The sequence below is a fragment of the Eretmochelys imbricata genome, chromosome 2 (assembly GCF_965152235.1).
Source record: "Eretmochelys imbricata isolate rEreImb1 chromosome 2, rEreImb1.hap1, whole genome shotgun sequence".
Lineage (NCBI taxonomy): Eukaryota > Metazoa > Chordata > Testudines > Cheloniidae > Eretmochelys > Eretmochelys imbricata.
Genome location: NC_135573.1, coordinates 205,719,528 through 205,732,820, shown reverse-complemented (window position 1 = coordinate 205,732,820; position 13,293 = coordinate 205,719,528). Strand labels below are relative to the sequence as shown.

The 13,293-nt window shown below is 43.2% G+C and overlaps 1 protein-coding gene across 1 annotated transcript in view; it reads left to right on the top strand.

Annotated features, from left to right (window-relative positions):
- The window catches only part of CREB5 (cAMP responsive element binding protein 5), a 292,910-nt gene that overhangs the window by 53,908 nt on the left and 225,709 nt on the right, over nucleotides 1-13,293 (top strand). The window contains exon 4 of the mRNA XM_077809320.1: nucleotides 6,819-6,991. Within this exon, the coding sequence (XP_077665446.1) occupies nucleotides 6,819-6,991 (173 nt within the window). The remainder of the gene's footprint in view (nucleotides 1-6,818; nucleotides 6,992-13,293) is intronic.

Sequence of the window (13,293 nt, the reverse complement as noted above, 5' to 3'; positions counted from 1 at the left end):
AAATAATGATATAATCATTAGTTTGGGGTTTCTCTGCTTTACTCGCTGCCACTGTTAGAATTTTTTTCCTTGCTATGAGAGCCTGCAATCCCTTGAAATAGTGTCTGCATTTAAATGAAACCTATTAAACTTTTTTTGGAGCAGTTCAGATCTATTTTGGATCCGGTTCAGGGCTCAGCATTGATGCAAACACATTTTGACTGCTCTGTAAATTCATAACCATCATACAGATGCAAATAATTCTTAGGTTGCAAAACTCTCAACTTGTAAATGTAAGTCATGCCAAGTTTAACATTTCATTGGGAAATCTCAGGCTTTCTTTTTTGTCAGTTGGTACCTAGGTACAGATCACACCTGACGACAGCACTTGGCATTACTCACAGGGATTAATTCATTGGATGTTCCCACAGGTATTTTAGTTTTTCATCCCTCATGCATTTTACCTATCTTTAACACCTCACTGACAACATAAGATGTTTATTTTAAATAATTATAATATTCAGACTACATCACAAGTTTATGCTTGTAGGCTAACAATTACAGTTATAATATCGAGTGTGCAATCAAGGCTTGTCATACACATTGTAACTCAAAGCGTCAGTATCTCAGGGAGAGTGTGAGACAAGTAGAAGAAAATGAAAACATTGAATAAAGGAACAGAAACTCTGACCCCAGTCCTGCAGTGAGCTCTGCCCTTGCAGAACAGAAGTGAAGTCAACAGGGATCTGCACAGGCACAGGGGTCTGCATGTGTGGGGCTCATTACAGGATCAGTACGTGTCTTTTCCCCATGTGTGATATAGTACTCTTTGTTTGTTGGCCTGTTTCCCTTTGCATATTATGGGTTCCCAAACTATACATCCCAAAGCCCTACATGGGTGGAATGGGAAAAAGTGGGGTAGACGCATGGAAGAGAAAGCATCTCTACTGCTCTCCCCCCTGCTCTGAGTCCAAGCAACTCTGCCCTGCCACACCTGCAGTGCATACTCAGGCTGGAGGAGGAACTTAAAAGGAGTTCACTTGTGGGCAGCTGGTGGAGGTGAGAAGCTCTGCAAAAGGAGCACTGTGGATGGCCCAGTTGCCGGGGCCCTTGCAGGGAAAAGGATCTTGGGCATTTGCAAGAGTAAAGACTTCTTTGTTTTGTTTACCCATGTTTGCTTTCCCCTCTTGCGTGGGGAGGCTGGTAGGAAGTGATCCAGGGAGGCAGCCGCATATCACCCCAGGGAGCAGGACTCAGCCGCCTATCATTGGGCCCTGGTTTGGAAACCAGAGGAGAGGGTGGGCCTGAGTTCCCCTGCCCACCCTGTGATGGGGCTGGAGACAAAAAGCCAATCCCTGATACTAAAGACTCAGGACTATAGAGACCCCATATCCCAGAGAGTCCTGACTCTGGGACTTTGACCGGGTGAAGCTTGAAGCCCCTACTGGGCAATGGAACTAGCATTTGTTAGGCTCTACATACCCGAGAAGGGTTGGACACAACTTGTGGCCAACTGGAGGCCTGAGTCACAGAAGGGGACAGATCACGGCAGGATCAGAGTGGCTATCAACTGGAGGTGCCAAGACAAGTCACTTGAGAGAACCTCACCAGATCCCACTAGCAGCACTTGTGGGGAGCAGACCCCTTCACAGGTCAGTGACAACAGTCTAGTGAGCAGAGGTTGACTGAACCTCCGAGATCTGTGTGGGGATGTATGTTGCTGCTTCGTGCAAGTAGCCCCTTCTGGACAGGAAGTATGTGCAAGGAGAGGAGTCATGCTGCCAATGACAAGAAGAGGCTGTGTGGCATGACAGAGGGGCCTCATCCTGTGTGGATTATGTTTATTTTCTCTGTGGCTCCTGCTTAGATCCACAGGGTAGGAATGCCATACCTCCTTCCTGCTCTGTAAAGCACCAGACCTCTCTACTTTGAGCAAAATATTTGTCAGACTCCACAAAGAGAACAGGGATCTGTGTTAGGTGTGGTCTTATGTAACATCCTAATGATCTAGAACAGCAAATAAATGGCATGTTAGTAAAACTTGCAGATGATACTAAATTGGATGGAGTTGCACTAATGAGGACTGAAATAAAGCAGGGAGACCTGGAGAAATTAGAAACACTGGCAGAAAGTTAATTGAAATTCAGCTCAGAAAAATTCAAGCAAATACTGTTTACTGGTGAAAAATGAATCCACGGAGAAATCCTGGGAGCTGGAAATGCTGAAACAGACTCAGTCATGACAGTGGGCAGCAAATTAGATGTGATTTTTCAGTATGATATGGCAACAAAAAAGGTCAATGTAGTTTTGGACTATGTATAGAGAGGCATGATGCCTTTGGCTGGAAAGGAACAGTCCTGTGCCACTACTCCTGGAATATCTTTCAGCTCTCTGCACATTGGGGCTGAGGTATTACTGTGTGTCTATACAGTACCTAGCACAATGGAGCCCCAATGCTGGTTGGTCCCCGGGCAGTGCTTAGTGCTATATTAACCATGATTAATTATTACCAGAATATTATTGGCAAACTGGAGATATTTCAGCGAAGAGCAACAAATAAAGGGGGCTGGATGGTTGGGGTTTAGGAGGAAAGATTAAACAAGTTCTAGATGTGCATCATGCATCTCTAACTTGTCTGGTCATTGATATGAACAGAATATTTTTCTTGTATTATTATTTTATTTTATTATTAACATTTACAGTTATTCATTGCTGATAGTTAGGGTTTCACTGCACGGACACAAGAAATCCATTTGGTTCTGGTCTTGATCAGAAGCTTAATGAGTGAATATGTGTCTTTCCATTTACTTCAGTGGGCTTGGGATCAGGCCTGAAATGAATACAGTTTAGAATTCAGGCCAGGTGGCCTGATCTCTCTCTGGATTCCTGTCAGATTGTGCAGTCAGGATTCGGAAATCTGGGCGAGGTGGAGAGTGATAGATACAACACCAAAAATACCACATGTTACGTCATTCACTTCATGGGCCATGCAGGAAACCCCTCTGGCTGCAAAAGGACTTTGAAGCGCAGCATAGGCACTGGGATTTACTTTCTCCTGGCTAGGTTTCTTTTTGTAACTAGCAAACTATCAGTGACATCACCATCACCTTTGACCATCATAAATTCTTTATTGCCTTTCCTGTCAAAGCAGCTTCCAAAAACCTTCCTCCAGAGATCCCAGTAAAGCTGTTTTCTTGCTCCTCACTAGCTATGTCTGGTGTTACCAGGTGTTTTTGTGTTTTACTTTGCTTACCTTGCTGACTCTGTTGCACCTTAATTTCCAACATTCCAGTCCTGTTTCCCTTCCAGTACTGCTACTTGCTCAGTATGGCTTGACATGATCTCACAACAAGCTGGATATTAGCATATTATTATTATTTTATATTTTATTTTGATGTTGTTCCCCTACCAAAACTGGGTCAAGGCAGAATTGTGCTAGAAACCCAGCTTTACTTTTGAATCTTGAGTATTGTAGTCATCATAGAAGATAAATAGTACTATTTGATTCTAGCTGGGAGAAAAGGGTAATAAGGGGATTTATTTTCATACCTCTTATTGAATGATGCACACACACATGCATTAGTTGGCCGAGCTTCCAGAAACCTTACGCTCAACAGCATTGGTCTGTCTGTTGTGTGATAATTTTTGAATGGCACATCCAATCAATTCCAAAATTTTAGGATATGTTCTGGGTATCAATGGACATTTTGGGGAAAATTGGAAAACTGAAAGGGGTGGAAATGTTGGACACATGGGGTATGTCTATACTGCAATTAGATACCTGCGGCTGGCCTGTGCCAGCTGACTAGGGATCACAGGGCTCAGGCTAAGGGGCGGTTTAATTGCAGCATAGACATTCGGGCTTAGATTGCAGCCTGAGCTCTGGGACCCTCCCACCTCACAGGGTCCCAGAGCCTGGGCTCCAGCCCGCACCCAAACATCTACACCGCAGTTAAACAGCCCCTTAGCCCTAGCCTTGCAAGCCCAAGTCAGCTAGCACGGGCCACCTGCGGGTGTCTAATTCAGTGCAGACATATGTCTGAAGTCCCTGCTATTTGATTAGCACAGCCACAGCTTCAAGCATCTCTGCAATTATCTATAGCTCAAACAATTGGTTGATGGTAACCAGCATAACAGTACTTCTGCTCATCCTCCCAACAGAATTTAACATGTTGACACCCTGAATAATTTATTTGTTGATGGTGCGGGGGTGAAATGGAGGGACATAGGGTGCACCCAGTCCCTAACCTGTGGGCAATAATGGGGGTCCCTATTATGTGGGAGGATGGAATGGGGGAGAAGGGTGAAATGGAGGGAAGAGAATAAGAAGAGTTCACCCAGAATCCCTGCCATGGGGGGAGAATGGGAGACCCTGCTGTTGGGGGATGAGGGAATAGGGGCCCACAGACCCCCCTGATAGGGGAAGATTGGGGAACTCTGATGTAGGTGAAAGAAGGGAAGAGGGGAGAGTAGGGGTGTACACAGAGCCTCTGCCATTGATGAAGAGAATGAGGAGGGCCTTGAAATGGGGGCAGAGGAGCTATATAGAGTCTCTGGCATTTGGGAGGAAGGTGGCAATGCTGGCACACACAACCCCTGGCAAAGGAGATATTGGGGTGATTGCATGGAGTCCCTGAAAAAATGGTAGGGTGGGAGGATGGCTCACAGAGAGATTGTGGGGAGTGGAACAGTGGGATGCAATGAGCCCCGGGGGTGTGCAATGAACTCAGCCTACATAAGCATTATGTAGTTTTCATTATCTTTGAAAACTCATGGCGATCGGGAGAGGCCCCGGATGACTGGAAAAAGGCTAATGTAGTGCCCATCTTTAAAAAAGGGAAGAAGGAAGATCCTGGGAGCTACAGGCCAGTCAGCCTCACCTCAGTCCCAGGAAAACTCATGGAGCAGGTCCTCAAGGAATCCATTTTGAAGCACTTAGAGGAGAGGAAAGTGATCAGGAACAGTCAGCATGGATTCACCAAGGGCAAGTCAAGCCTGACTAATCTAACTGCCTTCTATGATGAGATAACTGGCTCTGTGGATGAGGGGAAAGCAGTGGACGTGTTGTTCCTTGACTTTAGCAAAGCTTTTGACACGGTCTCCCACAGTATTCTTGCCAGCAAGTGAAAGAAGTATGGGCTGGATGAATGGACTATAAGGTGGATAGAAAGCTGGCTAGATTGTCAGACTGAACAGGTAGTGATCAATGGCTCCATGTCTAGTTGGCAGCCAGTATCAAGTGGAGTGCCCCAGGGCTCGGTCCTGGGGCCACTTTTGTTCAATATCTTCATAAATGATCTGGAAGGTGGTATGGATTGCACCCTCAGCAAGTTTGCAGATGACACTAAACTGGGAGGAGAGGTAGATACGCTGGAGGGTAGGGATAGGATACAGAGAGCCCTAGACAAATTAGAGGATTGGGCCAAAAGAAATCTGATGAGGTTCAACAAGGATAAGTGCAGAGTCCTGCACTTAGGATGGAAGAATCCCATGCACCACTACAGACTATGGACCGAAAGGCTAGGCAGCAGTTCTCCAGAAAAGGACCTAGGGGTTACAGTGGACGAGAAGCTGGATATGAGTCAACAGTGTGCCGTTGTTGCCAAGAAGGCCAATGGCCTTTTGGGATGTATAAGGAGGGGGCATTGCCAGCAGATCGAGGGACGTGATCGTTCCCCTCTTTTCGACATTGGTGAGGCCTCATCTGGAGTACTGTGTCCAGTTTTGAGCCCCACACTACAAGAAGAATGTGGAAAAATTGGAAAATGTCCCGCGGAGGGCAACAAAAATGATTAGGGGACTGGAACACATGACTTATGAGGAGAGGCTGAAGGAACTGGGATTGTTTAGTCTGCGGAAGAGAAGAATGAGGAGAGATTTGATAGCTGCTTTCAACTACCTGAAATGGGGTTCCAAAGAGGATGGCTCTAGACTGTTCTCAGTGGTACCAGATGACAGAACAAGGAGTAATGGTTTCAAGTTGCAGTAGGGGAGGTTTAGGTTGAATATTAGGAAAAAACTTTTTCACTAGGAGGGTGGTGAAACACTGGAATGCGTTACCCAGGGAGGTGGTGGGATCTCCTTCCTTAGAAGTTTTTAAGGTCAGGCTTGACAGAGCCCTGGCTGGGATGATTTAGTTGGGGATTGGTTCTGCTTTGAGCAGGGGGTTGGACTAGATGACCTCCTGAGGTCCCTTCCAATCTTGATATTCTATGATTCTATGAAGCAACAGAGTGTAGTGACCTCCTACTAGCGGTAGGCTACTGCTCGTTCTCTTGCAAAACAATCCATAGACTGGTGGTTGAAAGTGCCCTCATAAAGTTATTTTTATTCACCAGCCTTGCTGGGCTCTAGGACATCTACTGCATCTAGAAGAAATGGCTTTCTTATGAAATATCACGTATGGTTTGTTACTCTAAGACCATAAAACTTGATTCACTTGTCATTCTAAGCAGGTCTAGTTCTCGGTGAACAGCCGGAATAGTAAATCAAAGTGCCATGCACTCACCGTGAAAATAATTTTCAAAGGAAAAATATATATCTTATTCAGTCAGAGGAATATGTGCTAAACATCCCCATTATAAATCACGAGTCAGAACCACAGAAGAGTGATTAGTCAACTTCCAGGTATTTTCCATTTGTATTGTCCTGTAAAAGTAAATAGATATTTTTCATTTCTTTGTAGTTGTTAGAGTAAGATATATTGACTGGAGGTATGCCTGGAGCCAGCAACTTTTCATTTTTTGTTGACACTTCCAGATTCCTAATTTTAGGCATACAGCGCATGAAAACAAAATAAAATGTTCATTTTCTCTCCCCCACTTCTCTGCCTTTCACAGAATATCTCGATGCATAACACAGTCGGAGGAGCAATGGCAGGACCTGGAACCCACCAGCTCACGAATACTAGGATGCCAAACCATGACACCAGCGTTGTGATTCAACAAGCCATGCCATCTCCACAGTCCAGCTCGGTTATAACACAAGCACCTTCCACAAATCGACAGATTGGGTATGTTCTCTTTGTTTCTATTTTTTCTCCCTGGCAGTTGTGGCATTGGCCCATATGTTGTGCTCTGAATACTTAAGGGGCATACATAAACATGTGTTGATCCCATCACCACTCAGGGGAGACCCCTATAATATGTGATGCACAGCATGTGGAAAAACAGCCACAGTTCATGCCACTATTCTAAAGACAATGTATTTGGTTCTGTAATACTAGATTGTTGCATTTGGATGACTTCCTGCTTTTTTCCCTCCATTTTTTTGGTTCTATGTTGTTAAATTCCAAGTTCAAAACTGTTCTTAAAACTCTATTGGGAAGAAGGAAGACAGGTGGTATTTCTGGACCATCCTTCCAAGTGCTGAGTGCCCTTAGTTTCCATTTACTCAGTTGGGAGAAGAGGATGCCCAGCACATGGCAGGAGTACTCAATACCTTGCAGGATCAGGTCCTCTCTGTTTTGAGTGCTGTATTTATCTGAGGACTGCCAAGAGACAAAGTACAAAGACAATTTAGGAAATATTAAGGTAAATGGAGTTTTGGCACTGAAGACCTTTTTGAAATGGTGCCTAATTTAAATGATAGACCAATATTTATTCCCATGTAACTGTGATTTGTAAGGGTCTTTTGCTGACTATATGTATACCATGAACAGTTATTGTGTTTACAAAAACTTTGTGTTGTCTGTGCCTAAATTTTCAGAACTGCATGCACAAAAACGTATGCAATACATCCACAAAATTTACTTTAATTACACATGAAGTCACCATAATTTAAGATTAAAAGATTAACTATATGTAAACATATAAACATTGTATATGCCAATTCTGTGCACAGTTTGGCACATACAAATCTGAAAACTTGGTCCTGTGTACCTGTGCAACATATAAAAACAGTGATAAACAGCTATAAAAATTTAAACCACTGGAGGTTCCAGAGAATGAAACAGCATTAGAGAGATATTATTGTGGTTTATCTTCTGTAGTTTGATAATGCCTGTTATATGCTTGGCGCAGTCCACATACATGAAGACAGTCACTGCCCCAAATTGTGGTTCATGTAATTGTCGATCGGCCTGCAGCTTCTTAAAAGTAAAATTTTAGGGTGAAATCCTGGCACACAAGGCCCCAAAGGTTTCATTCTGCAGGGTTTGGGGAATCCCACAAGAGGATTTAGCATGCTCTTTGGTACTGCAAAGCAGTGCTCCAGAGTGATTCTGCCTATGGGATTAGATAAGGCAGTTTGTGGGCTGGCAGGATGTGGCTAGAGGGTCTTCAAACAGCATAGATCCACTTACCCCAACATGACTGTGGTGGTGGAAATCTTAGGCAATCTGCTTCAGAGGAGTCCCCACACCCTCGCCACACCATGGGGAAGACAGTTTCAATTCCAACTCCATCCATTCAGTTTCATATAGGACTGCACTTGGCTTCCGAGCAACTGTTTAAGTACAATGACCAAGAATTACATGTGGTTTTGCAAGATCCTGTCAATCAGATTTTGAGTTTGCAACAGTTGGGATTCAGGTTCCATTTGATCAGCTTGAGAAATGTAGGCTAAAAGGACCTGTTTCCTGATCAGTTGCTAATGTCTGCATTGGGGGACCTTATGTGATGACCGATATCTTAATTCTGTCAAGTTGTTGCTGCTGCTTTGTTGTTTTGTCTTGTGATAATCATATCAGGCATGAAGTTTGAGAATGAATTTTGCAGCCCATTCAGGGTTCTTTGTAAGGTTTTGATTAGAGCTGTGGATTTTTTTTTTTTGTTACATAACTACACTCAAAAACAAAACTGTAAACTTTTAGAACCTACAAGTCCACTCAGTCCTACTTTTAGTTCACTAAGACAAACAAGTTTGTTTACATTTAAAGGAAATAATGCTGCTCTCTTCTTATTTACAATGTCACCAGAAAGTGAGAACAGGCATTTGCATGGCACTTTTGTAGCCGGCATCGCAAGGTATTTACATGCCAGATATGCTAAACATTTGTATGCCCCTTCATGCTTCGGCCACCATTTCAGAGGACGTGCTTCCATGCTGATGACATTCATTAAAAAAATAATGTGTTAATTAAATTTGTGATTAAACTCCTTGGGGTAGAATTGTATGTCTCCTGCTCTGTTTTACCTGCATTCTGCCATATATTTCATGTTATAGCAGTCTCGGATGATGACCCAGCACATGTTCATTTTAAGAACACTTTCACTGCAGATTTCACAAAACGCAAAAAAGGTACCAATGTGAGATAGCTACAGCAAGATTTAAGAATCTGAAGTGCCTTCCAAAATCTGAGAGGTGTGGAGCATGCTTTCAGATGTCTTAAAAGAGCAACACTCTGATGCGGAAACTAGAGAACCCGAACCACCAAAAAAGAAAATCAACCTTCTGCTGGTGGCAACTGACTCAGATGATGAAAATGAACATGCATTGGTCTACACTGCTTTGGATAGTTATCGAGCAGAACCCGTCACCAGCATGGATGCATGTCCTCTGAAATGATAGTTGAAGCATGAAGGGACATATGAATCTTTAGCATATCTGGTACATAAATATCTTGTGACGTTGGCTGTCACAGTGCCATGAGAACGCCTGTTCTCACTTTCAGATGACATTGTAAACAAGAAGCGGGAAGCATTATCTCCTGCAAATGTAAACAAACTTGTTTGTCTGAGCAATTGGCTGAACAAGAAGTAGGACTGAGTAGACTTGCAGGCTTTAAAATTTTAGTTTTATTTTTGAATGCAGCTTTTTTAACATAATTCTACATTTGTAGGTTGAGCTTTCATGATAAAGAGATTGCACTACAGTACTTGTGTCAGGTGAACTGAAAAATACTATTTCTTTTTTATTTTTTACAGTACAAATACTTGTAATCAAAAATAAATATAAGCACTGTATACTGTGTTGTAATTGAAATCAATATATTTGAAAATGTAGAAAACATCCAAAAATATTTAAATAAATGGTATTCTGTTATTGTTTAACAGTGCAATTAATGGTGCGATTAGTCGCGAATAATATTTTTAATTGATTGACAACCCTAGTTTGATACTAGGTGTCCAATCTAAAAAACTTCATTTTCTTTACAAAACTACCTTGAAAATCATGGGCAGCTGTTAAAGCCTGCTCCCAACACATCTTGTAGAATGGATATATCTTGGTCCCATCTCTACTAGATTTTCATTCCTGCAGTGTGCCTCATTCACAGTCTCAAGATATCAGATGTTATTTTCCAAGATGCTTTGATATCAATCAGAGGATCTTTCATCTTATGGCTCTGTATTTCAGCTAATATACCGATAGGGCGTCAGTATCCTTAACCATTGTCATTCCAATCTGAGTTTCTGATCTTCCCATTTTGGCCAGGTCATCCGCTACCCTCACTCCTGTATACAGCAATGTGTGATGGTAAAGACCATCCCACGCTGGGGTGTTCCAGAGGAAATCTCTAGCTAACAGGTCTCTGGCAACCATATTCCTACCACCCACCATTCTGTCATGTGATTGATTAATATGTGAGTGCTGAAGGCTGTGTTGAGAGATGCTGTATTGAGAGACATTTGTCAGCATCTTTGTTCTCTGTGTGAATAAGGCCTGTGACACAACCTTCAAAATACGCCATTCTCCTCTCATTGAAGGTGGTTTTGTTTTTTCCTGCTGTGTCCAAGGAGATAATTGCTGCATTTTGGATGTCATCTATTTCCCAAAATCTTGAGCACCCTTGTGGTTTGTCTCTTTTTGTTTAGACTTTCCCTGTGGGGCCTGCTGCATTTATTCAAAGACCGTATCTTGTCAGTTCCATTATCTTCATTTTATCAGTTCTAAATATGGTAAGGATTGGACTTATCTTGGAAGAATACAGACCAGCCAGTGGTTTCAATATTAGGCAACTGATGGTAAAGTCAGAGATGGTCTATAACTAGAAACATAATTACAAGCAGACCAAAGTTTGGTGGGCCTTTAAAAAAATTAAGATCAAGATCCTGGTGCAGGTTTTGAACACCCCAGTCAGATGTGTTTGGATCTCAGGCTTTAGTTTAGGCCGATATGTGTGTAAAATTTTAGGAAAGTTTGCTCCTTCCTTCCCTCAAAATGAAAGCGTGTACTTACCTTAAACATGAATTGTCCCAGAGAATGTGCCTCTAAATGAATACGAACGGTTACAGAGAGCAACTGAATAAAATTCCTTTGGCTTCAATGGGAGCAGGAGCAGGCCCCAAAGGTTACAGAGAACCATCTTGTAGCAATATTCTGATTTTTATCACAACCACAGATATTTAAGTGTCAAAATGTGGCCAAGCCACCTGCAAATGTTTTCAGTGGCCAGACTCCAACAAAAACAGCAAACAGCAATGAAAGTCTGCCTTCAGACCCTGCACTTGGGCACTGCTCCAGCACGAGAGGCTGGGACCCACCTGTGCCCATGCACATTTTGTTTTGTGAGAAGTGGGTGTGTTCACAACAGCTGGGATTCTTGACTGGATGTTGTTTGTCCTCCTTCCTCTCCTCTCCCTCCCACCTCTGCCCCATGCTCTGGCTCTGAAGGCTTGCAAATAAAATGAGATATTGACACAAGTAGGGAAAACATCACAGGAGGAGGATAGTTAAGAAAGGCTTACTGAGACAATATGTACACGTTGTTTCAGATATTAAATAGATGCTACTACTGAACAGGCACTGAGCCAAATCAATCAGAAGAGGGGAGGAACATGAAGAGTAATAACTTTTTAAAAAAATGCAGGGCATTGGCTAATACCTTACCCATCGTATACCCAGTTGAGAACACACAGCAGTATTATTAGTGCAACAAGCTGGCAGGCAGGTATAAACATCCCAATTAGTACTTATGGGGTTAGGCAGTCCTTACCCAAGGGAAAAAAATAACACGGGAGGAACCCTGTGACTAGTAACAACTTGTGCTAAAGAAAATCCGTCGAGGAACACTTCACAGTGAAGCTTGATTAATAGCACGTTGTTTGGCGATTAGCTGCACAGTGTCAAGACAGTAAGGCATACCCAGTGAGGGGAGAAAAATGATAGAAGACCAGCATTCATCAAAGGTATGGAAAGGCTGATAAGCTGAATCAGCACCCTACTCCAGATATGAGACTTGTATTAGAACGTACAAGGGCTGAGTTTGTCATTTTATTGTAACTATATTTCATGCAATCCATGCAATTCATGTCGTTCTGTAACAGTCTCTTAACCGAGGAATGGGAAAATAATGGTAAGGCAAGTTACTGGCAACATGATATTCTCTGTGCTTTATCTGTGGACTTCTTTGGCTAGTGTAAGAGAGCTTTTTCCATAGTAGTTAACAGTCCACTTAATAGGTGGCTACAGCCTTCCTGGAAAATGTACGCTTCTTTTTTTGAAACTGAGTGGGAGACATAACTGGAACTCACTGTGTCTGTAGCAGAACCACTGGTACAACTCTGTAGCTGAAATGGAACAAAAAGACAGGATTTGGTGTTATTATATACTATGAACCAATAGTGTGCTTAGCACTTTACTAAACATAGACCTGACCTGTATAGCAATGAGCTTAGAGTCTAAAAGTGACAGACACCATGGTTCATATAATATACACTATTATCAGAGGAACATTTCAAGACAGACATTTTTCATGAAGACAAAGTGGCCGTTTGGCACAACATCAGGGAAAGAAATTGTAGCAATATCTGATAGAATGGAAGAGCGTGAACAGAGAGAGTGGGAGAAGGAACTAAGAGGGTTTTTGGAATGTGAATTGGGAGAAGCAGATCCCTGAAGGTGAGGATGAGAAGCTAGAATGTGGCAAGGTGAGAGGAGCCTAATGAAGGGGTTTAAAAAAGGAGCGAAATCATCAGTAGTTGGCAAGGAAAAGTGTTTTATCAGCGGTTATGGGTTGCAGAGGGCAAGATGAGAGGCAGGGAGGAAGGGGAGGGATGAGATGTTTTCAAGAGTCAAGCTGAGAGGTGGCCAAGACGTAGCTAAAACCTGTTGGGGAGCCTTGAGGCTGCACAGTCCCTTGAACCATTGGCCCTTGAATAGCTCACTGAGATATCAATGCTGAGCCATTGACAAAGCAAGATCTCCTCGTGGTGCGGGTGCCTCTGTGTGCTTGAGACCCCAGACGCCAAAGGCAGGGGAGCTATTCAAGCCTCCCAGCATCCCTCCCACACAGCACCAGTACATCTGCCCCAAGATCCCTCCATGCATTCCACTGTCCCCCACATCTCCACTCACTCTCATGGCTACCCATGTCACCCTTTCCCACCGCTCCTCCTACTTCCCTGCTCACCCTCTTTCTCCTGGGGGAGGACA